Here is a 23309-nt window from a genome sequence, read left to right as displayed (position 1 = left end):
GGACTCTATGCGTCACTTTTGCCCTGGACGGCAACCACATTCTCAGTGGAGGTGCTGATAATATGATCTCGGAGTGGGAAGTACCTCAGGGTATTCGTCCAAAGGCATGTTTTCGTCCCTTGACTCGTATACCACAATTTAAGCATGTTTCGTGTAGATCATAGCCATCACGACAGCCCGCGACGCATGCACAAATGGAAACCTGTCTACCGCCGAAGAACCATTCATGCAAGATATCAACACCCATCCGAACAACCATACTTTCTATGCCCATCACTCAAAGGCACGTTTCCGTCCTTACTCATGTATACTACAATTTGAGCATGTTTTGTCCAGATCCTAGCCATTACGACTGCCCGAATTGCATGCATAAATGGAGACTTATCTACTGCCGAGGATCTACTTACTCAAGATATCAACAACAATCCCAACAACCATACTTCCTATGCCCATCGTTCATTCGTTATGGCGCGAAAACACGACTGGGACCGCGCCCTTCAGGATGCAATCAAGGTGAGATTCACTGGCCCACCATCACTTTCTTATGAAAGACTCACTCAGCGGTGACAAAGTCCATCAGCATTCAGCCTTCATTGACAGGCTATATCTCCAAGGGCATCGCCCTCTGCGGAACAGGCCATGTCTGGAATGCGAGGGCAGCATTTGATGTTGCATCAATGTACACCGACCAAAATTCAGAAACCATTTATTTTCTGCTCTTGACCAAGGTATATTATATTTGCCTCGCATGGTCTCCGCTTCATTCCGTATTCCAGGCCATCGCGCTCTTCAATGCAGATCAACATGATGAAGCAAACCTACTCCTCAGTGAACTCGCTGCTGGTTGTCCGAATACCGATACTCGTGCGTGTCATATAGTGCAAGTAAGTACTATGCAGCAACGTTGGGTTATCAACACTAATATTTGTAACTTGCATGATAGGCATATCTATGTGTTCAACGCGGAATCAGAGCCTTGGATGGCGCACGTCACGGCGAAGCTGCTGACCATTTCACTGCTGCTCTCAACTACAGCGCTTTATCATCAAAATCGAATATCCATCAAATTTACGAGGATTTGGTGGTGGTGCGTCAGCATGATGCATACATGATGCTTTTCATAACCGAGTCTTGTCCAGCTCTTCGGCTGGGATCTGGAGTCCTTGTGGCAAAAGGCACATCAGAAACGGTGTGATGCACTTTTTCGGGCAGGCAGACTACAAGATGCCGTCAAATCATACAGATGCATGATGGACAACATCGACGAAACAGCGAAGGCCAGCTGCCTTGAATGGTCCAACGGCAAGTCTGGAGTTCGTAATGTCGTGCAGGTTACGATTCTCATCTCCATTTCTCTCAGCTTTCAACAAAAAATGCAGCGCACTCTTTCTTACCAAAGGAGATGCTGCACTCGCTGCAGGCGATTTTGACAGGGCTATTGACCTCTACTCGACGGCGATTGACCTAACTTCTCCGTCCGACGCTGTCTTTGCAAATCGTGGTCAGGCAAAGTTGGGAAAGATGCTGTGGATGGAAGCACTTCTCGATGCGCAGAAGGTGCGATGGCATTTATTGTCCCTTCGCCTATGCTCATTGTGTTGATGGACACAGGTCATCGAACTCAACCCTTCGTCTCATATTGGATACAAGTTGAAGCACGCGGCGTTTCATGGCGCCCAACGCTATGATGAAGCTATTGCGGCCTTCGAATCGATGCTCTCAAAATTGGATGATGCTCCTGACACTGAGACACGAAGTGAGCTCCAATCCATCATACAGCAAACTACTTTAGCTGTTTCTGCAGAGTTGCGACAGCAATATCTCAGTCCATCCGAAGCGGACCGTGCTATTCGAAAGGTCATTGATGCTCAACTCGACAATGCTCCGCTGCGCGTGCTCGACACCATCACCGGTCTCTTATGCGACCGAGAGGCGCAGATACGCATCTTCAAATCGAGCATAGAGTATATGAAGCTTTTGTCATCCACAATCACGCATCGAGACATCCAAGGGAAGCGCATTGAAGAGGTGGTGATGCCATGCTTCCAATATGTCATGCTATCGCACAGGTGGGAAGGCCAGGAGCCGCTGCTGCAGGATATCCAGGGCAAGGCTGTCTACAATTTGGATCCGGTTGGCGGTATCAAGAAGTTGCAGTCCTTCTGCAAAACCGTTCGTAATTTGAGGTATCGCTGGGCATGGAGCGACACATGCTGCATCGATAAGAGCAACAATGTGGAGCTTCAAGAATCGGTCAACTCCATGTTCGTCTGGTATCGCCACTCTGTGCTCACTGTCGTATACCTCTCGGATGTTCCACTTGCGTCAAAGTCCGACGCATTAGCAAAGAGCGCCTGGAACACACGGGGATGGACGGTTCAAGAATTCCTCGCTCCCAAAGTCATTCTATTTTACCAGAAGGATTGGACTCCTTATGTCGGCGATCGCACTCCCAACCACAAGGAGTCCGTCGCCATCATGCGAGAGTTAGAGGATGCGACGGGCATAGATCGACAAGCCGTCGTGACCTTCCGTCCCGGAATGAGAGACGCCCGGAAGAAACTTCAGTGGGCGTCGACGCGCATTACCACATTGCAAGAAGACATCGCATACTCGTTATTCGGCATCTTCGGCATCACCCTACCTGTCATTTATGGCGAGAAAAAGCAGAACGCACTCGGGCGGCTCTTGCAGGAAATCATATCTCAGTCGGGCGATATTACTGCCCTAGACTGGGTAGGAAAGTCATCAGAGTTCAATAGCTGTCTGCCCGCCGACATCACTTCATACAAAGCTCCACCATGCAAACTGCCATCTCTATCCGAAGACGAGATTCATTCATCGGTCTCCTCGCTGCGAGGTGTTGTGGCTCTTGAGTCGGCTTCGAAGTTATATCAGACACTTGACTACCTGAGCGCTCCCCGTTTCGCGTACCACCGGTTGCATCTGCCTTGCATCGTATTCCCGGTGACAGAAGCCAGGCGGAGGCAAGGTCAAGACCAGAACACGTATACGTATGAACTCAAATCGGACGGGCTTCGCAACCTGCAGATCGCCACAAAAGACAAGTTCACCCCGTTCTCGCCGGCTAGACAGCCTCCTTCCTGGCAGACGATCTTGCTCGTTCGTCCATGGAGTCGCGATCTCCTCGGGCTGCATGACGCTGCAGACGATACACTGAGCGTGGACAATTTGTCCGTGTCCGAAGCTTTGTCGCACGATTCACTCCCTGCGCGAATCAGGCCTATTTATTGGGATTCTCACTCGCGAGCATTGCGATTGATCGTTCGCCTTGGACAGCCTTTTAGTGCATTTTTGCTAGCGCGGCAGCGAGACGGAGAATTCAAGAGGATCGCATCAGAACATGATATCATTGCACAGGTTAAAGACATGGCTTCTATTAGCTACTTGATAGACACCAGGACACTAGAGGTACTGTAGTTGCATGCATCCATGCATTCATTCAGCAATCTCACACCTGTTCCGGGAGAACGTTTATCGTCACGCCACCCCCAAGAGATCGATAGCCCGAGTGTTCCAAATCCACCTGCAATCACACTTGATGGGATCTAGCATGGTACGAGTGATAATCATGGATTTACACACTAATCTGTTGTGGAACGACCAGTGATGATAACGTTTGTTGGGAATTATACGGCATGGCTCAGAGGCGAATCAACGGCTAAGCAGCTGAATTCGAGCTCACCACGACCAATTTTTTCATGCCCACCACGTCGAGGTTAACACAGAATGAAAAGCCTCAGTCCGATAATCAATTTTCGTTCAATGAAGACATCAGCCGAGAGTCGAGAGCCACGGACATGCTGGAGGGCATAGCAAACATCCATTCATGGTTATTACACCAAGTTACTCACCAGCTAGTACATGTAGCGTGACTGCCTCTGAAGGCGATATTCTCTTCAATCGTCAGCAAATAGTCAATCTAAGATGCAGCGTGTTCATACACCAAGGTATGAGCGTACCCAATCTTTCTCCGTGGACTTGTATACTAAAACATCATTCTGAAGGAATGCAGATCGTATTCACTCGAACACGATTTCACAAGCACGAACAAAACACGAACTTCAAGTTTCATCATACGCCAACACAAAAATGACATGTATTCTTTGATCTTGTCCAAGGCTGCAAGTACAAATACCAGCCAATAGCAACAAGTTGCTGTCTCGTTATTTATACGATTTAATACAGTCACACCCCGTCGAGAAGCTAACAACAGCGATATGAACGGACGTGCCCGCTGCCGCCGCCATCGCGCAGGGTTTACAGACTGGAGACTTACATTTTGTGCACGGGCCGACGAGTTCCACGTAGTTTTCCTTTGCTACATTCTCTGGGGCTTCTTCGGCACAGTCGTGGCAGAGGTTCGAAGCTCTACAGCCACGACATCCCACAAGGTATGAGCATCCACGGCAAAATGGCCTGGCGCAGCGATGACAACGTAAAAAGAAGCCGCCTTTTTCTGTGCAGAGATCGCACGTCCAGGTTTCCTCGCATAGGCAGGTTGTGCCGCCCACGACACAATCAATACAGATGTCACTGTACCAACAGCGGTGTCCTGCGGCACATGGCCGCCAGCGCATGCAGAACAACGGAAATGCAGCGCAGCTGCGCGAAGGACACATGACTTTCAAACAAACCTTGCATTGGAGAAGGTCTGATCGACAAATATCACATCGATGACTGTGTCGAGGGTCTGTGCTCTGGATAAAGCCTTCTTTCATAAGGAGCTCATGATATTTCTGACGCAAACGATTTGCATTCAAACAAATAAGTCAATATTGCGAACTAGCTCTCACCTGCATTTGAACTCGTTCCCACACCTGACCTGCAGGGTAGCTCTCTGGTTCGTCTATTTCGTATTCTGTTGGATCTGGGGTAAACTGAGACCTCATAACGGCGAAATCGCAGATCTCTGTCACGGTCGGCACGAGTTCAGACGGGACGGGTATACGTGATCCTTGCGTCATATCTTCGATCTGCATAGACGGTACTATGATAGCAAAGCGAGGAGAAGTCTGGCTGGATAGACCAAAATGGATGAAAAGGCTTGATAGTACAGAAGATTCATCAGATGCTTCTGAATTTTCATAACCAAAGGTTGCGGTATGTTTTCCTTCATGGATCCCCGACGGTTCATTTTGCGGATCCAAAAGTCCGTAAATGGTTTTCATGATGCGAAATAATTTCACAATCATTGGGTGACAATAATGTTGATCAAGGTCCTCCATGGTTGGCGGGATGATTGTCCAGCTAGGCATAGTGAAGCAGAAATCGTGATTGCAAGGGGAAATGGTAATAACTATAGTAACAGTGAGAGGTGTGTGAGATGCGTTGATATGTCTTGATTTTAGGACATGTATAAGCTACAGAAAATGAAAAGAACGAGAGCAAAGAGGGTACTTACAAGATCGCGTATATATCTTGTGCGCCACTGTACAGTGTACACGCAACCAGCAACTCCAGCGTGGTTGCGATAGGATATTTAGTAATATCAGCCAGCTACAGAGGATCCAGAGTTCACGGCATCCACCACAAAAGATGACAGCTATCGCAGCGAACTCGCGAGTACTTATGCCTATGATCTAGGTGGAGGCTGGAAACAATATGATCATGAGTCCGATCAGATTATTTGACCCTGTTTGTTCCATTATCCATAGCAAGCTTGTACTTGCTCGGTCGTAATTTGTCTAGCTAAATATCATGTCCTCGAATCTGCTGAAGCTCCCGGACAACATCGAACCATTGACCGATGCAGACGAGGAGGTCAGCTTAATTCAATTATATCATGAATCAAATGTATACCGTCGCAGATCTTCCTCGTATACACAGCTCTAAACCAAAAACCACTCGACCCGACAGGACCAGATGGGTTCCACGGCCTAGGACACGTTGATTCTCGCCAGGACACCCTTTCCATCCGATTTGAACTCACCGCTCCATCACAGCCAACATCTTCGGGAGCCGCTGAATCTAAATCGGCGTCGAGATCACGGAAGGGCAAGTCTGCGAGGAAAACTCGCGGTGAAGAAACTTCACATGTCATCGAGATTGAGCTTGCGCAAGACAAAACTGCGCTGCGCAGTCGAAAAGGAGATACTGGGAGTGTCTTGTGGCGAGCGAGGTAGGATCATGCTGCGTACTTTGTTCGCTAGACAGATATCCGACGAGGTGATGGTAGCATTGCGTTCGCTCAAGTTATCCTGCAACAGCATTGCTTCCCTCCAAGCAACCCATTAGTCGATAAGGATCTGCTTCGAGAGAGTCATGTACTTGAGTTAGGGTGAGTTCCGACGTTTGTGGTTGTTGTTTTCATTAACCCTGATCGGTTGGACAGTGCAGGCACAGGTTTGCTTAGCATCGCGCTTTCTGCATGTGCAAAGAGCTACACTGCAACAGACATCGCGCCCCTTCTCCCACTTATTCGAAAAAATGTTGGTCTTAATTTCGCAGGTTGGATGCAAAATACAAAACCTTCAGAGGGGTCACCAGGATCGAATATCTCCGTGGAAGAACTAGACTGGGAAACACTGTTGTCCTTGCCGCCAACCAGGCGGTCACTCTATTACCCCAAGCCACCTGAGCCCAACGCCGAGTGGGATCTCATCCTGATCGTTGATTGTATCTACCACCCTTCGCTTCTTCCCGCACTCGTCGAGACGATTGAGACTGTCTCAACTGCAGGGAAGACGTGGGCGTTGGTGATCGTTGAACTGAGACAAGAAGATGTCGTTAGGGAGTTCCTTGAGAGATGGTTGAACAAGGAGACTTGGCGGTTGTTCAGAATGGACGGGTTTTTGGATTTGCCTTATATAGTTTGGGCTTGTCAGAAGTATGCTTGATTATCGAGCTGTTCAACGTGTTGAATGCAGTGCTTGTCGGATTATTCGGGGACAAGATTTACCTTCGGATCTAACAAGCTCCAGCCTCGGTGCCTTGCACAGCCTGAGTATGAAGTCATGAAGACCGACGATGGGCTAGGTCTTCCTAGAGGTTATGCAAAGGACTGTCACAAGATCGACGACGACGTACGTCTCCTAGCTAGTTAGAGGACTGCGTTGCCCTATGCTAGATGGGATGTAATGATGTTAAAATTGTACATTTTGTTAATTAAGTAGGCCGGGGGCCAGTTTCGTGAAGTTTTGATGACGACCAAGGCGCTGACTAAAATGTCTTGGAAAGCGGCAGCATGGCGGCATCCGCACTGCGCAGTACCCAAGCACTTTAGTGCGTTAACCGCTGTGCGAGCACACAACCACGTTCTTTCTTTCCCTGAACACTGCCTCTTTCAAATATTGTATATCGTATATTAAGTTCCCGTTTTCATCGCTTTCAAGTCACCTCGCAATGCTTTCCTCGTCGACACTCGCACTGTCTTGCCTCCTCATCGTCTCACCAAATGTTTTTGCTGCCCCAAGTTTAGTCCCGGCTGCTGGCCAGTCTATCCCCCTCGTCCGAAGAGCTCAACCTGAACGAACCGTCGCTGAATGGGAAACATGGGCCAAGAACGAACGAGAGGTTCTTACTGCCAAGTATGGGGGAAACATGGAGAAAAGGAGTACTGGAACAAATTTGTGAGAATGGGCTCCTAGCAGATCCAATTTGCCCTCGCTGATCATTGCACAGGTTAACCAACCAGAATGCGGATTCAAGGTCAGTCAGCAGTTCTCTACCGCAGATTAATTCACCGAACGCTTCCATTTGACACAGTTATTTCGGAACCGTGGCCATTGGCACTCCACCAGTCTCCTTTAATGTCATCCTCGACACCGGCTCGTCGTGAGTCATCTATTCCTGACAAAATTTCCGACTGTATTCAATATTGTCCACGAATTAGCGATCTCTGGGTTGCAGATCAAGCCTGCACCACCGGCTGCTCTAAAATCCAGCTATACGATGACCTAAGCTCATCTACTTTCCACAATCTTTCTGAGCCCTTCAACATCCAATATGGTTCTGGCGCTGCAGAAGGTACATTAGGCCAGGACATTGTCCAGATGGCTGGGTTCTCTGTTCCCAACCAGGTTTTCGCTGCTGTCACGCAAGTGACGTCGGGCCTTCTGGAGCCACCCGTGTCCGGCTTGTTGGGCTTGGGATGGCAGAGTATAGCTAGTTCGAAAGCGACGCCGTTCTGGCAGACCTTGGCAAGCTCTGGGGCTTGGTCAGATCCTGTCATGGCGTTTCAGCTCACCCGGTTCATGAATGGTTCGAACGTTAACACCGAGGAACCTGGTGGATCGTTCACTATGGGTATGTCATCTCTGCTCGGAGTCTGTTTACAAGTTGACGGACTATCGCTAGGCTTTGTCAACAGCAGTCTTTACACCGGCAGCATCGATTATCAGGCCATTCCCACGGTACCATCTTATTGGATTCTACCGATGGCATGTAAGTTCATCCGTTGCTCAGCTTTGCAAAGTTTGACACTGATTGTCCCCAAGCGTTAACCGTCCAAGGAAGCTCTATCTCCATTCCCTCCGGTTCTTCATCCTACTCCGCTATCGACACCGGGACCACTCTTATCGGCGGACCTTCCAGTGTCATCCAAAGCATCTTCGCACAAATTCCGGGTTCGCAGCCCGGCACAGGCAACTGGCAGGGCTACTACACCTACCCCTGTACCACCGCCGTCAACGTCGCCATCTCATTCGGCGGACCCAGCTGGCCCATCTCTCCCGCCGACTTCCAACTCACAAAGATCAGCTCCTCCCAATGTGTCGGCGCATTCTTTGAACTGAACACAGGTGGTACTGCGCCAAATTGGATCGTTGGCGATACTTTCCTCGTAAGCTTGCTTTTCTGCTGCTTAAACGGTCAATGTGCTCACTTGAAGTGATCGTAGAAAAATGTTTATTCAGTTTTCCGGTATAACCCTGCTGCTGTTGGTTTTGCTGCGCTCTCGAATACCGCGATTGCTATGAACGGGGTTAATGCTGCTCCTCCTTCGGCTACTATTGGTTCGGTCTCAGCTAGTGCGACAGCAGGCACGGGAGGTGGATCTAATTCTGCCTCTCACCGTTGGGGTGTTCCATGGGCACCGCTTGTGGGTGGTATTTCTATCGCTGTCGGTGCTGCGTGGATGTGAGATGCCTTGTTCTTTGGATTAATTAGGGGTGCTGGATAGATGTGGGCTTGGCCCGGGACTTTTACTGATCATATTTTTATCCACAAGGGACTCGACAGGACAATGTCACTACACTACACTATCCTACGAGTTGTATATTTAGGCCATCAGTACGATATGGATTGTTGTATATTGAATTAATATCTTAACGTTGCTTTGATGTCAATTTTAGCAGTTTGGAAACATGCAGTGGGATAGAATGGCGGGGCCAAGTGGCAGTATAGCTTCACGAATCTTCTGATGAACTAATATTATAGTTAAACCGCGTTTATTTGCATGGCTATCGACAAGAGAATCAGCCATACATGACCATCACAAGTCTCATCTTCCTAGACACCGCCTTGAGCATTCATAGCGACAAATTCTCCTTCCTCGGTATCATTGACCGGTGCGTTGTCAAGGCTGTCGAACGCGTCGCTCGTGGTGCCAGACAAGTCGCCAAAGCTGTCGGATACGCTGCTGTCCATGACAGGGCTGGAGAAGCCGGCTGTCATACCTTGGGGTATTGGTGTGTCAAACGCAGATGAGTCGGACTGTGCCAGTGTTGTCTCCGAATCCGCAAAGGAAGCTGCGTTTCCATAGGGAGGGCTTCCCGCAGTGTTGGCCGAAGTTCCATGAGGGTCCGAGTCGCTGCCGGGGGGAGTACCAGTCGACGTGGGCCCAGCTGTAGTACTTCCATGAGTCTTTGAAGGAGATGGGGCAGGTGAAGTAGTAGTCACAGGAGTCGTCGAAGGATTAGCAACAGTGGGAGAGCTAGCATTTTGATCACTGTACGCTGGAGGAGCACCTCTTGGAGTGGTTGTGTCAAGTATGCTGTCATTCTCTGCTGGATCCCCGAGAGCGTTGGATAAGTAGCTGCCTTGCTGACGAGTGAGGAGGGATGGACGATTACTGGACTTACATAAGAGTGGGAAGTCATCATCGAATGCAATCCGAAACATGACATAAAGGTAAAGATGAGCAAATAAAATAAAGAGTAGGTAGTCGGTGAAAGCGTGCTCAGAGTCTCCGGTGGGAGGGCTGGGTTCTTGTTTGCCAAGGAGGACGGGGGCGTGACGAGGGTTTGGATAAGCGACGCCTGCGATGACGCAGGAGGGTGACTAGTAGTAGGACGAGCGAATAGAATGAGCAGTATGCCTTGATGGTTAGTGAGAGACTTACTACATGTTGGTGGTGGGTGGAGAATTTAAAAGGTGCTGCGAGCACAGATGGAAGTATGAGACTGAGAGTTAAAAAGTAGCGCATTATGAAAAAATGTAGGGTAGCCAAGTCAAAGTCGGGGACCAAAGGTGATGCAGGTCGGAGAGCGCAATGAACGAGTTTTTGTATGGCTGAGCTTCAAGTGGCTGACATGGACTGGCTGACAGAATTCCCGGCGTGTAGACCCGGACGTCCAATAAATTGTACTCGGAATATAAACGATGCCAACGACGTTGTCAGACGTAAAGTATATGGAATCGGCTCGTCATTGCAAGGTGCACGCCCAAATGGTCCAGTCGGTAGTACGAAAAATAGATATTAATACAATAGAATACAACTCGACCACTACAAATAAATAAAAACCCTCTACGAACGCTCGCCACGAAGCCGCCGTGCAAGAGCAAGATCTTTGGGTTGAATAGTAACACGCTTTGCGTGGATAGCAGCCAAGTTGGTGTCCTCAAACAATGAGACGAGGTATGCTTCGGCAGCTTCTTGAAGAGCCATCACAGCCGATGATTGGAAGCGCAGGTCGGTCTGGCAAAAGCGATCAGACACAAATGAAGTTAAGACATACAACAACCAACCTTGAAGTCCTGTGCGATTTCACGAACAAGTCGTTGGAAGGGGAGCTTGCGGATGAGCAGCTCTGTTGATTTCTGGTACCGACGGATCTCACGAAGAGCGACGGTACCGGGACGGAAACGATGGGGCTTCTTGACACCACCAGTGCTCTGAGAAAGTATTGTGAGCAAGGTCCAGTAGTTCAAAAACGATACGTACTGCTTGTGCGGTTTTGCGGGCTGCAGACTTGGCTGCCAATTGCTTACGAGGGGCTTTGCCTGATAGCGAATGAGCTCGAGTGTCTTGTTGTAAACGCAGAGTGTGACTTACCACCAGTAGACTTGCGAGCGGTTTGCTTGGTACGAGCCATTGAAGTAGTTGGTGTGGAACGAACAAGTAATTGGTAATTGGGGGGGAATGAGCATATGTCACCGAATGGGGGTGACCCTATATACAGACGCGTCGCGCTGTCACGTGAAAGGTCAATCAACAAACCGGATACGGATATTCAGCACAGCCACCTCCCGGTGCTATAAAAGCAACTGTTGCTCATTTCGGCGACCCACACATTCCCGTTTTATCACACTTTACTCTTAACTCAACTGCACAATGTCTGGCCGTGGAAAAGGTGGCAAGGTAAGTTTCCTATCACACCACGTGTTCTACTTTGGATCTCATTTATTCTCAAGGGTCTCGGAAAGGGTGGTGCCAAGCGTCATCGTAAGATTCTTCGTGACAACATTCAGGGTAAGTCATTCGTCCGTACTTCAAATTCATTCATCTAACTGGCATGTTTAGGCATAACAAAGCCTGCTATTCGTCGTCTCGCCCGTCGTGGTGGTGTCAAGCGTATCTCCGGTCTCATTTACGAGGAGACCCGTGGTGTTCTCAAGATCTTCCTTGAAAATGTACGTCGACTCGATATTGACGCCGTCATCTTCTCACCTTTCTTTGTAGGTCATCCGTGACTCGGTAACATACACTGAGCATGCAAAACGGAAAACTGTCACCGCCCTTGACGTCGTTTACGCACTGAAGCGGTCAGGGCGTACTCTGTATGGTTTCGGTGCATAGACATTTCACGATTTATCCTATTATTTATACTGTATCAGTACTGTAATTTTAACTCTTTGTTCTACCTAAACCCATATTTGAAATTCCACGTGGTTCGGATCATCTGTCACTGTCACTGTCAGTTCCAAACTTATCCTTTACTCGGTCCTCCAACTTGCTGACGGTCAGTATGTCCGTGGTTTTACCGACTTTTCACGTATCTTTGGATGCTCTTTTCCCAACGAGTGACCCCGGCTACGACCTGCTATGCACTCCACCACCATGGCTATCGACCTAAATGCTGGACAGTACTTAGCTGCAGACTCGGCCTGGCGCACATTCCTACCAAATGAGACACTTACTACTATCTGTCGTGGTCTCTCACCTTCTGTTCTAGCAACTGTTGCCCGTGTATCACGCCAGTGGAGGGATGTCGCCGAATGGCTGCTATATTCAAACATCTTCATCTCAGAAACTCTCTCTGCCTCATCTTCACTCCCATACAGGCACCCTTCGTTGCTGCCAGACCATTCGTCTACATTCACATCTTGCCAACGGACTCCGCAAACTTCATATCCGATGGAAATTAGAGTATGGTGCATACTATGCGCCAGACTTCGACATCTTCCTCTCCAATCTCACACAAGCATTAAGCCTCGCAACCAACCTCCAGTCCCTAGACCTACATCTCGGCCTGCCATCTCTGTCGGAACACCCAACTTCAACTTTTCTCTCATTCCCTGCTACCGATGCCTGTTATCACTCCCTCCGACGCGTCTCTCTCAGCGGCATCGGCCCCTTTACCCACAACCGTCTCACAAATTTTCTCAACATTCTCCCCGCCGTACGACATCTCCGTCTTCCCGACTATCACGATCAGATCACCCTTATTCCTCAAGCCCTCCCATCTCTCGTATCATTTTCCGGCTCCCCACGTGTAGCCGCTGCAATTCTACCAGGAAGACCCGTACAATCCCTTGTACTCATAGGACAAGACTACATCCCTGACCTAGATCTATCCCAAATGGTCCTGACAAGCGTACCTCTTCGCCATCTGGATTTGTCATCCATGTTGGTTACCCCGACATTACTGCGAAATTTATCCAGGAACCTTAATACAGTCGAGTCGTTGAAAGTGAAGCTTGCGTTGAGACATACTTTGCATTTCGCAGGTATCGTGAGTTTACTTCTTATTGAGTTTTCTCTTGTTTTCTTTGCAGCCCCGTTTTTCCAAGACGTTTTGTTTAGGCTGAATGTCGTGTTTTCTGTCCTAGGGCTTACTAGCCGCGCTTTCACACCTTCTCGGAGCATTTCGCAATCTTTCTACGCTCGACCTCTCGCCTACGCACGTAGACTATACCGGGCTCAGTAACAGCGCAGAAGAACTCTCACTCTGTCGATCATGGCAGAATGCATGTCCTTCACTGCGACGCGTCGTCTTTCCTTCCCAAACAGAGTGGGCGTTCCGGGAAGAGGATAATACGTGGGTGTCTGTTCTCGTAGGGGAGTTGCGGAGGCGGGTGAGTGCATATTTAGGCTTTTGTGACATGCTGTTAATGTTCGATCGAATGCTGACTTCTCATTATCCCCTCGTAGCCCGCGTTCTACTCGCCAAATAAGTTCATTGGGTCCTGACCTGATATACGTAATCATGATATTCAGTATTGTTGGTTGGTTTATGATTCCCTCGTGGCAATGCACAATTTTTGGACAGCAAGGGATGCAAGGGATTTACCTGTAGGAGCCGGCTGAACTTATTTAGAGGTTACAGTTTGCTCTCCGAAAGACGTGGTGACGTCGCGGCCGAATTGCAAATCACTATATTGACTTGTCGCTTTACGAAGAACGGATGATTGCAATAAAATGATAGGGAAGTGACGAGACGTGGTGCGTGAAGCATGCTATCTATCATACAGTTTCTCCCTGTCAACACAGATTGAACAGACACCACATCAGGAAAACTATTCCGCGCAAACTCAGATACAAATTCAGATAGGTTAGCTAGGTGTCTGTGGACCCTCTTACTCCCGTGCAGTGTCCGTGGGTGCTGGCCACGCTGAGATCACTCTCCACTAAAGATGTGCTTACCGTTCGCGGAGAACATGATGCATGTCGTCGAAGACGAGTGCTGGAAGATGGCAATGACGGTTCGTCGATCAGCGAGCTGCCAGAGACGGACATGATGCAGAAGCGGCGAGCATGCTAGCAGAATTTGACGACAATGGCAGCGATATCGCGAGTGTGGCTTGTTCAGGCATCAATACAGAAAGCAGGATGGTGCCGTGCGCGATTGATCAATGCTCGTGCATCCATGACATAAAGTCTGTCATCTCTGTGGTAGCGCTCAGTAACATGCAAGATGAGGAGTACTGAATCTGCAGCAATCCGTGACGCATAACATGGTGGAAACAATACACAGATAGATAAATGAAGAGTGGAAGTTCTGTTCGTGGGTTCAATCGGCCAAGGTTGTTCGTCCTCCGAGGGTATACTTCATATCCACAGCAGCAGGGCCCAGACTGTGATCCGGGCTAGCACACCGCGACCACTGTAAGGTGTGCAACGGTCACGAACTCGAGATTATCGTGATAATACCAGTGGTGACTAGTCGACCTGCAACCAACTCGAACCTGGAACGACGATTTGAATGAAGGAGTCATGCACTGTGGGACCCACCCCTTAATCTGCCAGCGCTAGCAGTGGTTTATCAGGTACCTTTTATTATCGATACACAGACACTCACAATATTTGATTATCCTCTCGTTCTGAACATGTTCAAGCCATTCCATGCACCTGTAGGCTCGCGTCGCGTCGCAGTGGTGCTGCTGACATAAACTGATTTTGCCTACACGTGATTAGGCGCGTCGCGATCGAGTTCGTTTATTTCGTGGCAGTGCTGATTTAACTGGTATAGCAGGGTATAAATACAGCGCGCCCGCGACATACGTCTCTCATTTTCAGTCCCCGATTTACGTGCAGTACTTTCTTCACTACACATTCTCAACTTTCACTCGTCTTACAATATGATTTCCGCTATCTTCGACGGTGCTGCTCATATCACCGTCGCTGGGTGCCTCGGAGCATTCTTTTTCAAACACACTGTGGTGGATCGGACGTCCAAGGCCATCAAAGACGCGGAGAACATCACCGCAGGCCTGGTGATATCCGAATTCTGTATTTCTGTCGCGGTACTAGTTCTAGCTTCCAACGAGACCGCCCGGATACTCCTCAGTAAAGATGCGCAACCCCCTCCGAAGCACAATTTAGCCGAGCTCAACGCGCCTCTCATTTGCAACAAAGTGTCCGATTTCTCTACTGCAGCAGACTCAATTTTATCGAATCCAATCGCAACCGAACCATGTAGCACTCCGCCAATTGCATCAATCGCAACCGAACCTTGCAGCACTCCGCCAGACATAATAATTTCGCCGAATCTAATCGAAAATGACACATACTGCACTCCGCCATCTACTGCAAGTTCCACATTATGCACGCCAATACTGCCAACTTCGCCGGTCCAGAATACCAAGCGCCTCTCAATCGATTCCGACACCACCCTTGTCGACCACGATGACAACTTCGTGAAGGATTTCTTTGACGCCGACCTTCAGGAAAGCACTATCCTCCAGGTATGAAGTCGCACAGTTTACTTGTCTTTATCGCTCAATGTTTGAATTTTTATAGGACGACAGCGACTGTTCCAGTAGCGAGCTACTCCCAGGTACGAAATCACCAACGATCGATGACCCGAGTGGACCCTCTCAACGGACGCAGGTTCCTCCAATCTTGGAGGACGGACACCTGACGACAACCGACGTTTCGCTTTTCGTGGACGCTTCAACTCAAACGATCACGACGCCCTCTCTTGGCTGCATCCTGCCTCAGATTGTCTCGCCTCAGCTGAAACCCCCGGATACGAAACGGCATCAGAATTTCCGCCCGGAAAGACACAAGGTATGGACATGTTCGTCGCGAAGCCAAGTGCTGCACTCACCGTCTTTTGTTAGCGCGAATCTAGATCCACTCGCTTAGCCGCTGTCCGTGCCAGCATCGAGCGCACTCGCTCCAAGCAACAAGAACACGCTACTGCGATCAGTGAGTGATTTCCGGTGACGTCCGCTTCGTTTGTTGATTTAAAATAGATGACCTTGAACAACTGCATGACGATCTCCTCGCCGACCAAACCGCTCTTGTCGACGGCTGGGCAGCTGCCATGGCCGAGCTTGGACTCCCCTCTATGCTGTCGCCTGCACCACTGCTTCTGGATCAGAAGACGCCCGACCCAGGAAATTCGATCGAAATCATTCAAGACCGACACTTTCACACACAAAGCTACTCCCGAGGTCCCCTACGACCAAATCCCGAAGATCTGCAACGGCCTCCCTCGCTGTCCCCTACGACCTGGAGCTTCATTCCCGCGAGGTTGAAGGCCACCGCTGGCCGCGCACACACTATGTCTTCGCGCCGCCCGGTTATACCTGCAGTCTTCGACGTCGGATGTCCCCTACGACCAATCCCGACACAACCGCAACCGCAGCGGCATAGCCGCCTCCTTCTTGTCTCAGAGCACTTGGAGTTGAAGACCACCGCCCGCGGCTCCTACATACGTCTATCTCAAGTCTCTTCTCTTGTCTTCGCCATCGTGTAAATGGCTCTTGATTTGTTTCCTTGTCTTTGAATTTCTCTTACCGGTATCTACTTCGCAGATCATGGACTGCCTGTGACTTATGGACACGTCTTCCTTTTATCGATATGTACTCAGCAGATGTTGAACTGTTCATTTCTTTTGTAACTTGTAGGCACGATATGCCTTGTTTCTTTTACCATTTTTCCATGTACAATTTATCTCTTAATAATGTTTCTATATTTTCGTATATGTACGATGGCGAGTATTACATAGATATCGGTAGTTTGCAGTTTCTAATCTGAATCCGATTTTCTTCACTTGATGCGCTCTCTCTGGAGTCTGGCAGACACGCTGAATCCTGATGTCAGTCGTGAGTGCAAGTGAAAAGTGGTCGGTTTTGCACATAGGTCAATAACACGAACAAAATTTGTCAAGGAATACTGCAAGGTAGCGCCGCCCAAGCCAAATTACTGCGCCGCGGGCATAAAACATAAAACGGACAAACAACACACTCTTCCTACTATGAGGGGGCAGGTGCATCGAGAATCACAATAATAGAAATTTGCTTACATTGGTTACACAATTTGGTTACACAACTTGGCAGGTTCGGGTGTACCATTGGACTGGCGCGGCTGACAATGTGCCTGCCTCTGGCAGACGGAGGCTGGTGTGGCCTCAACCTAATGATTGTGCTACCTACGACAACGCCCGAAGGCTCTACCCCTACTGACTAAGCTACGCAAATGGTGGCAAACACCCGCCTGTGCCACCCCCCGCTGGAGGGGTACCCCACTCCACCATAACTTCGTCATGAAGTCATGTTAACAGTGGCCAGTCATAGTTCTATCGGGAGAGAACTCCAGCGAGCAGATCCAACTAGACAGAATGGACTTTGCTGGGTTCAAATTGGTCTCCAGTTTGCGGCCTCCGCGCGAGCTCTCGGTCAACATCATCCACTTGCTATTCATTGATACCGCCAATGTTGACACCCCACCGCGCATGCTCGAGCTCCTTCATCTGTCTCCAAGTCCCACAGCCTAAAGGTCTCATCGTTCAAGGCTGTGACCATTCGTCTTCTGTCCAGGAAAATTGCGATTGTCCTGACGCATTCTTCGAGTCCTTTAAAACTCTTGCAGATTCGTGGTGCTTGGAAAAGAACTTCATCAGTTTACTGGAGGTCGATGGCGTCGAGGTCGACTTTGTGGGCGTCTCTCTCTAAGCTGCAGGGGTGCGTATAGATTTATGCTGTGTCACCGGCGCACTCACCTCTCATGTGCTTCCGTACTAGACGTGCAGTGCGTTGAAGCGCCGTAGTGTGCATCCTGTTGAATATCTGAAACCAGGATGTATTTCATCCACGGTACCATATCCCTCTGGTCAACTTCTAACGTGCATGCGCTTCAAATGGCACATTGCGGCTGAAAGGTCCCACTTCTCGTTTCTCGTACCGCCACCCAGTTCTGCAATGAAGGCCTTACAAGGTTCCATCGTATCTCACCTCGCATAGTATCACTAGTACATTCTCAGCATCTCCATGAGATTGATAACGCCGTGCGGGATCGTGGATGGCATACCCGTGCGTTAAATCATCACCGACACGATCCCTCGCCGCCTCGAAGTGGATTATCGACCCAGCAGCTCTAGCCTAAAAGGAAACAAACTGCTACAGACGGCAGGGCAGACACGTAAACAAGAAACGAGGTCCAGCTTGTTCCAGAAAGTGGGAAACGAGTCGACGTCGTTCGGAAGCGCATCTACACAAGATCTACACGATGTACGAACGCATGGAAACTATGTGCTTAAGTAGGGTGACATCCAGAATACTACCATGACAATAGTGTTACTCATGGTTCTGTTCGCGAACATTCGGAGGAGTGCAGAGAGCCAATTACTGAGGTGGCGATCGAGGAAACTGTTCTGCAGGGCAAGGATGGAGATGTTGGGTCAGGGAGAGGACAAAGTGGGGTTGGGGCTTTTGCCAAAATGACATGTAAGCAACTGTTCTATTGTAAGTATCCCGATGGCATATGGAAGACTGACGACCCCATCACATCAATGCGCGGTCATTGTTGCATGTTTTCAACCATCACTACTATCCTAATCCCTCATCATGATGTTTACCACAGCACATGGTCACAGTGGTGTCTGCATCCCATAACAAATGATTGAGCGGTCGACATACAACTTGTGGCTGTGGATATTGGCGTCGATGTCTCGTGAGAAGTTGTTCATCGGTAGACAAGTCTCTCGCTATGCATGCATTGCGAGCGGTCGTGTTAATGGCGAAGATCTACGACATGGGACATGCTCAGATTGCATTGTCATAATCAGTGATGGAATCGTTGCTTTGAATCGGAGACTTCAACTTGAATCTATGACGGATTCGGAGGCGACGTTTGCTTGGACGCGTTGGAATGCGAGAAAGTTGTCTTGGACTATCTGCATGGGTAGTGAGATGTGAATAGGGAGGGATGGTGAATCAACCTTCGCTGACGTTTGACCCGCAGCTCAACTCACTCCAGTAAGCAAGCACCCTCTGATCGTTTACGAGATGCAAAAGTGTACAACATCAATGTCATGCCATTCAATCTGATCCACTGATCTCTCAAGCTAATTATAAGTCATACACAGTACTTGAAGGCTGGGTACATACATATCATCATGGTCCGAACTAGTACGCATGGATAAATAGAATCACAACCCAACGATTATATCAAACGAGTGACTAGAAATCTGTTCCAAGACCAAAGCCACAGCCAACCCAGGAGTAGATGACCCTGGCCTGCGGCAGTAAACGGGTATCGCGAGAGGGAAGGGAGAATCCACAGCAAGTTGCCTGCCCGAAGAGGGGCAGAGCCTAAGCACCCACTTCAGCTTCATCAACGAAGATGTCGGAGTAGTGGTCTAAAATTGTTTCGATCGCCTGTAAGGTATAAATCAACATAACAAAGCAGATCCAAGAGTTATCAAGACTTGATAATCACCTTGTTCTGAAAAGGAGCATCCGCCATGCCCCCGTTTCCATGACCCGAAAAACTCCCGTTACCGGGTATCATTTGACCAAAGAGAGTCTGTCCGAAAACGATGGCAAGATTTTGGATGGACATGGAATTATCTGCCTCGTACTCCGCGATCCTGTAGCACGGGGCCAATTGATTTATCAGTGGAGATACATGACGACAAGGGTGGACACACTTGTGCAGGTGCCCCAAAAAATATTTGAGTGTAGCATAGTTCGGGTCCGGTAAGTCGTTAACTCGCTCGTGTAAACGTATGTGCCGCAGGCGATCGTTCTCGATTTCTGGAACTTCTGTGAGAAGTTGCCATATTTGCATAGCATATAGGACTTACTAGCGGCTTCCACGAAGCCCTGATGCAGGGTTGATGTTAGTAGCGGATCTGGAAGCTCTCTGAACCACATCTTGAGGACGCTAGTCACATTGTTGATGTCAGATATCCACTCTTCCGAATCCAAGTTGACGGAGTCTATATCTGCGGAAATAGATAGCCGTAAGACTCCAGGGTCGAACAGAGCCGATAGATATGAACCTTTGTCTAAGCGCTCTTTCAGTGAAGCGACTTTCCGCGCCATGCCACTGATTCGATAGATGCCTTGGGATTGAAGGCCATGCTTTTCAATAGCAGTACAGCACTTTTCGAGGATCGCTGGAAGTTCAACATTGTCTCTGGCCATCTGCTCTGCAAGATCTACGCCGAATGTTGGCCGGCCCTTATCAGGTATTTGGGAGTTGTGACTACTCCCAACCGGAGCATTTGTATGAACAGAATATGCGCCACCCCCGTGGGTCGGCAGCGGAGGTAGCTGATAGTCGCATTGATGAAAATTCCAAAGAGAAAATGTGAATGACGTACAAAACCTTCTTCTGCTGGACCTTCACGTCGCGGACCACGGGGAGCGGCTCCACCACGTGCATATGCATAGTTCTGCATGTAGATCTTGAAGTCTGCTCGATTATCAATAGACTCGATCGTAGATTTCAGGCCGATGCCTATTTGATGTGTGATGAAGCGTTTAGCATTAATTTGTGACTAATGAGATCTTACCATCTTCTGGTGCTACCGGAACAAGAGTTGATCCGTCGCTTAGAACTATGCTCTCGAATAAAAATGCATATCTCGTCAAATGATATTGCGTCCCGAGGTCTATTTCGTCGGCACATTCTTTGAGAGCCTATAAGATCACATCAGCCCCATCACGACGTCACAGTTTGATTTTACTCAACACGCAGTATCCGAGGGAGCTGGAAATTGAAGTACTCTTGTCTCATTGCTTGGGTATCAGTAAGTGCCTTGCGGTATAAGTCAGATGCATTCGAGACACGGGTGCGGATGTCGTCTTCTTGTCTTTGTATCTGAAATGGCGAGTGAGGGACTGTCGTGAACAGCATAACAAATGCCAACGTTTCCAGGATTCTTCCCTTTGAGCAGAAGCCCACCTTTAGCTACTGCTTTCCCAAGTGCTCGTTTACCTGCGACTCCTCCTTGGTTCTTGGCCTGTAAACCACCGTCCTTCAGGGATTCCCCCTCCTTCTGAAGCAAGACTCGCTCAAGTTCCTCTGATGAGACTTCCAATCGATTTTTGGACTTTTCCATGTTCAACTCTGATTCTTGAAGAGCACGTTCGTAGCGACTAGCCAGCTCCTTAGTCTAGGCAACGTCAAACAATGACCTTCAAGTGGAACGATGCGAAGTACCTGTTTTCTGTTCTTGTCCACTTCCTTTGCGAGCGAGGCCAGCTCATCGCTCATCTCATTCAGCCGCTGGGCAAAACGAATCCTGTTCTCTGCCATAACTTCATGGATTTTCATGGATGACTGCCAAGCACCCACAAAAGACCTATGAATTGTGATTAGTGATACGCGAATAGTACTCGGTCCATATTTACCCAGCCTTCCCATCGTTCATAGAGTAGACTTCGGACGTAGTTCGCGCGAGCTTCTGCAAGCTCTTCCCATACTCATCCTCCAAAACCGCTCTTTTCTTGAAGAAAACTGAAGCTTCCTGCCAAGGGAACTTCATGTAATGCCTTTCTCGAAACTCGACAAATACTCACGCGACACGAGACCATACTTTGTTTAATGCGATCCAGTAGCAAAGGTACACCACACTGGGGCGGTGCCAAGACATGTCAATGAACATGGCAGATATCACCAAGTTTTAAGAGCTTACGTCCAGCTCGCACAATACTCTTAATACATTCTCATCAAAGTTGGTCTCCACAAGACTGATAGCGTCGCTCGGGATCACGGATAACGTATCCTTGCGTTCAATCGTCACCGGCACGCTATCTCGCCATCTCGAGCTGGATGATCGACCCAGCGAATCCGAGCTTGACCTGGGAGGAGGTGATGACGGTTTGACTGGTAAAGACGACAAGGCAGGAGCAGTGGCAGATTCGTGAATGAGAGACGGGCTATTGGGCTGGAATAGGCCATAGTAGGGAGTCTGGCTAGCGTTAGGATCGGGATTATCAGTTGATTCCCAAGCAGTTGAGGAGTAGCCTTCGTCGGCCATGGCCACATTCAGCGCGGGTTGTACAGGCTCGGGAAGATGGCAAGCAATTGTCAGAATTCCGTGAGCAAAGTCCTCGAATGTGTGGAATAACTATCGTGGATTATGTAACTTTTCCAGAACAGGCATGTGTCGTTCGGAGAGTGTTGGTGCAGTGCTAACTTCCCCTGAACCAGGGTTCAATAACAACGTACAAAACTATTTCATCGTGTTGAATAAACTATATCTTATGCCTCTTCGATATATACAAGTTTCGCATAGCTTGGGTAAGGATGATTGCATGACTTGGTGACCCAGGAGAATACCGTGTGCAGTACCACGAAACCAGACACCCGAACGTCAAACGAAAGGTAGGAAATTGTAGATATAAAAATTGTTCTTTAGTGGCCATTCATGATCCCCCCACAACGTGGGCAGGGGGCACTGAATTGTTCCATAATCAATCCTTGATCAGGAAGCATTCTGGTGGTCGTGAGTTCGTAGTCAGAGTTGTCAAGCAAGATGCTAACGTTTGGGAGCAAGTAGATTCACAACTGTGCATGCCCGTCTGATGCGATGGACTGAAACGACAGTCTCTTTTGCGACAATCGACCTGCACAATGATTAGTCGTCGACGGAATATGCATTGTAGTCAACACATACCACTTGTTGTCTAGTGACCGTTTGATGACTGCAGCTATACTCTGCGTACTGAATGATTTTGTAGCACATCCAAGGAGAGATTCGCAGTCGAATAATTTACTGATTGACATTGAGGGCTGGGTTATAAGTTACTTTGGGATCTATACATCACCAAATTGACCTAAACTCACCTGACCGCAAAAACCGGCGAATGTATTAATTGAGTTTCATCAGCTGTGCTCTTGGATCCACGAGTCAATGTAATCTAGTTCGCGATCGCAACTTAGCTCCACTCAGCTGCTTTGGGTTCGGCTATTGCCACCCCCAGAGCCCCGGGTCGTGGCTTTCTCCAGAAAACAGACGCAATCTACCGACGAGATCGTCTTCCGCAGCGGAGCGGATCATCGGTCACGATAAGGGGCGATATAACCACCACTTGCATTGAGGCTGTATTCGCTACTTTGGCGATCAGTGGGTGAGCGGTAGGAAGAGCACGACCCCGGAGATACTCACTAGCGGCATGCGCGCTGTCGATAAGGCCCGATCCAGGTTATATTGAACGGAATAGGG

General features: G+C 48.9%; 10 protein-coding genes across 10 annotated transcripts; 5 read left to right on the top strand and 5 right to left on the bottom strand.

Annotated features, from left to right (window-relative positions):
- Nucleotides 1-4090: 4090 nt before the first annotated feature.
- F5147DRAFT_130334 (uncharacterized protein) lies at nt 4091-5638 on the bottom strand. Its single transcript, XM_041428181.1, has 2 exons — nt 4818-5638; nt 4091-4760 (listed from the first exon to the last, which is right to left on the bottom strand). Exons 1-2 carry the CDS (start codon nt 5277-5279, stop codon nt 4188-4190), a joined length of 1035 nt encoding a protein of 344 aa, XP_041294198.1. The 5' UTR covers nt 5280-5638; the 3' UTR covers nt 4091-4187.
- A 27-nt stretch (nt 5639-5665) lies between these two features.
- Nucleotides 5666-6860, top strand: F5147DRAFT_836203 (putative methyltransferase-domain-containing protein; the record flags this gene model as incomplete). The annotated part of the gene is made up of 4 exons (XM_041443992.1): nt 5666-5784; nt 5832-6142; nt 6200-6301; nt 6356-6860. Exons 1-4 carry the CDS (start codon nt 5722-5724, stop codon nt 6858-6860), a joined length of 981 nt encoding a protein of 326 aa, XP_041294197.1. The 5' UTR covers nt 5666-5721.
- Nucleotides 6861-7198: 338 nt separating this feature from the next.
- Nucleotides 7199-9308, top strand: F5147DRAFT_689272 (aspartic peptidase domain-containing protein). The gene is made up of 7 exons (XM_041436955.1): nt 7199-7592; nt 7645-7671; nt 7729-7797; nt 7856-8268; nt 8320-8406; nt 8460-8803; nt 8861-9308. Exons 1-7 carry the CDS (start codon nt 7366-7368, stop codon nt 9101-9103), a joined length of 1410 nt encoding a protein of 469 aa, XP_041294196.1. The 5' UTR covers nt 7199-7365; the 3' UTR covers nt 9104-9308.
- F5147DRAFT_689264 (uncharacterized protein) lies at nt 9236-10468 on the bottom strand. The gene is made up of 4 exons (XM_041436954.1): nt 10304-10468; nt 10044-10242; nt 9302-9968; nt 9236-9252 (listed from the first exon to the last, which is right to left on the bottom strand). The coding sequence occupies exons 1-3, from the start codon at nt 10385-10387 to the stop codon at nt 9472-9474; spliced, it is 780 nt and encodes a 259-aa protein (XP_041294195.1). The 5' UTR covers nt 10388-10468; the 3' UTR covers nt 9236-9252; nt 9302-9471.
- Nucleotides 10469-10708: 240 nt separating this feature from the next.
- F5147DRAFT_574746 (histone-fold-containing protein) lies at nt 10709-11067 on the bottom strand (the record flags this gene model as incomplete). The annotated part of the gene is made up of 2 exons (XM_041431240.1): nt 10709-10879; nt 10930-11067. Coding segments are annotated over 2 exons (309 nt in total), but the record flags the coding sequence as incomplete, so codon positions are not given.
- Nucleotides 11068-11475: 408 nt separating this feature from the next.
- Nucleotides 11476-12082, top strand: F5147DRAFT_836199 (histone-fold-containing protein). The gene is made up of 4 exons (XM_041443991.1): nt 11476-11542; nt 11596-11653; nt 11705-11814; nt 11864-12082. Exons 1-4 carry the CDS (start codon nt 11516-11518, stop codon nt 11978-11980), a joined length of 312 nt encoding a protein of 103 aa, XP_041294193.1. The 5' UTR covers nt 11476-11515; the 3' UTR covers nt 11981-12082.
- Nucleotides 12083-12241: 159 nt separating this feature from the next.
- On the top strand, nt 12242-13594 carry F5147DRAFT_772384 (uncharacterized protein; the record flags this gene model as incomplete). Its single annotated transcript, XM_041441342.1, has 4 exons — nt 12242-12370; nt 12432-13136; nt 13234-13479; nt 13556-13594. 4 exons carry the CDS (start codon nt 12242-12244, stop codon nt 13592-13594), a joined length of 1119 nt encoding a protein of 372 aa, XP_041294192.1.
- A 1132-nt stretch (nt 13595-14726) lies between these two features.
- F5147DRAFT_689242 (uncharacterized protein) lies at nt 14727-16783 on the top strand. Its single transcript, XM_041436953.1, has 5 exons — nt 14727-14818; nt 14877-15588; nt 15644-15913; nt 15967-16054; nt 16102-16783. The coding sequence occupies exons 2-5, from the start codon at nt 14983-14985 to the stop codon at nt 16605-16607; spliced, it is 1470 nt and encodes a 489-aa protein (XP_041294191.1). The 5' UTR covers nt 14727-14818; nt 14877-14982; the 3' UTR covers nt 16608-16783.
- A 2660-nt stretch (nt 16784-19443) lies between these two features.
- On the bottom strand, nt 19444-22121 carry F5147DRAFT_574496 (Rho GTPase activation protein; the record flags this gene model as incomplete). Its single annotated transcript, XM_041431229.1, has 13 exons — nt 19444-19509; nt 19571-19721; nt 19782-19887; nt 19938-20078; nt 20136-20409; nt 20460-20596; nt 20652-20778; nt 20831-20959; nt 21009-21254; nt 21302-21443; nt 21493-21608; nt 21661-21714; nt 21777-22121. The coding sequence occupies 13 exons, from the start codon at nt 22119-22121 to the stop codon at nt 19444-19446; spliced, it is 2034 nt and encodes a 677-aa protein (XP_041294190.1).
- Nucleotides 22122-22326: 205 nt separating this feature from the next.
- F5147DRAFT_689226 (uncharacterized protein) lies at nt 22327-22992 on the bottom strand. The gene is made up of 4 exons (XM_041436952.1): nt 22931-22992; nt 22761-22876; nt 22628-22710; nt 22327-22580 (listed from the first exon to the last, which is right to left on the bottom strand). The coding sequence occupies exons 2-4, from the start codon at nt 22827-22829 to the stop codon at nt 22499-22501; spliced, it is 234 nt and encodes a 77-aa protein (XP_041294189.1). The 5' UTR covers nt 22830-22876; nt 22931-22992; the 3' UTR covers nt 22327-22498.
- Between the last annotated feature and the right edge of the window lie 317 nt (nt 22993-23309).

This window comes from Suillus discolor, assembly GCF_016758755.1.
Source record: "Suillus discolor strain FC423 chromosome Unknown F5147scaffold_20, whole genome shotgun sequence".
Taxonomy (NCBI): domain Eukaryota; kingdom Fungi; phylum Basidiomycota; class Agaricomycetes; order Boletales; family Suillaceae; genus Suillus; species Suillus discolor.
Note: the sequence above shows the minus strand (reverse complement) of the source record. Positions and strands in the feature narration are given on the sequence as shown.

Bases quoted from the DNA above. Each gene is read 5' to 3' on its own strand.
- F5147DRAFT_689272 (XM_041436955.1), top strand. From the start codon at position 7,366: ATGCTTTCCTCGTCGACACTCGCACTGTCTTGCCTCCTCATCGTCTCA. The intron at 7,798-7,855 runs GTGAGTCATCTA...TCCACGAATTAG, and splicing joins ATCCTCGACACCGGCTCGTC to CGATCTCTGGGTTGCAGATC. The intron at 8,269-8,319 runs GTATGTCATCTC...GACTATCGCTAG, and splicing joins TGGTGGATCGTTCACTATGG to GCTTTGTCAACAGCAGTCTT.
- F5147DRAFT_689226 (XM_041436952.1), bottom strand. From the start codon at position 22,829: ATGTGCTACAAAATCATTCAGTACGCAGAGTATAGCTGCAGTCATCAA. The intron at 22,711-22,760 runs GTATGTGTTGAC...ATCATTGTGCAG, and splicing joins CGGTCACTAGACAACAAGTG to GTCGATTGTCGCAAAAGAGA. The intron at 22,581-22,627 runs GTTAGCATCTTG...CACGACCACCAG, and splicing joins GAATCTACTTGCTCCCAAAC to AATGCTTCCTGATCAAGGAT.
- F5147DRAFT_689264 (XM_041436954.1), bottom strand. From the start codon at position 10,387: ATGCGCTACTTTTTAACTCTCAGTCTCATACTTCCATCTGTGCTCGCA. The intron at 10,243-10,303 runs GTAAGTCTCTCA...TCCTACTACTAG, and splicing joins CCACCCACCACCAACATGTA to TCACCCTCCTGCGTCATCGC. The intron at 9,969-10,043 runs GTAAGTCCAGTA...TCGGGGATCCAG, and splicing joins TGATGACTTCCCACTCTTAT to CAGAGAATGACAGCATACTT.
- F5147DRAFT_836199 (XM_041443991.1), top strand. From the start codon at position 11,516: ATGTCTGGCCGTGGAAAAGGTGGCAAG. The intron at 11,543-11,595 runs GTAAGTTTCCTA...TTTATTCTCAAG, and splicing joins GCCGTGGAAAAGGTGGCAAG to GGTCTCGGAAAGGGTGGTGC. The intron at 11,815-11,863 runs GTACGTCGACTC...CTTTCTTTGTAG, and splicing joins TCAAGATCTTCCTTGAAAAT to GTCATCCGTGACTCGGTAAC.
- F5147DRAFT_130334 (XM_041428181.1), bottom strand. From the start codon at position 5,279: ATGCCTAGCTGGACAATCATCCCGCCAACCATGGAGGACCTTGATCAA. The intron at 4,761-4,817 runs GTGAGAGCTAGT...CGTTTGCGTCAG, and splicing joins GGGAACGAGTTCAAATGCAG to AAATATCATGAGCTCCTTAT.
- F5147DRAFT_689242 (XM_041436953.1), top strand. From the start codon at position 14,983: ATGATTTCCGCTATCTTCGACGGTGCTGCTCATATCACCGTCGCTGGG. The intron at 15,589-15,643 runs GTATGAAGTCGC...GAATTTTTATAG, and splicing joins AGGAAAGCACTATCCTCCAG to GACGACAGCGACTGTTCCAG. The intron at 15,914-15,966 runs GTATGGACATGT...GTCTTTTGTTAG, and splicing joins TCCGCCCGGAAAGACACAAG to CGCGAATCTAGATCCACTCG.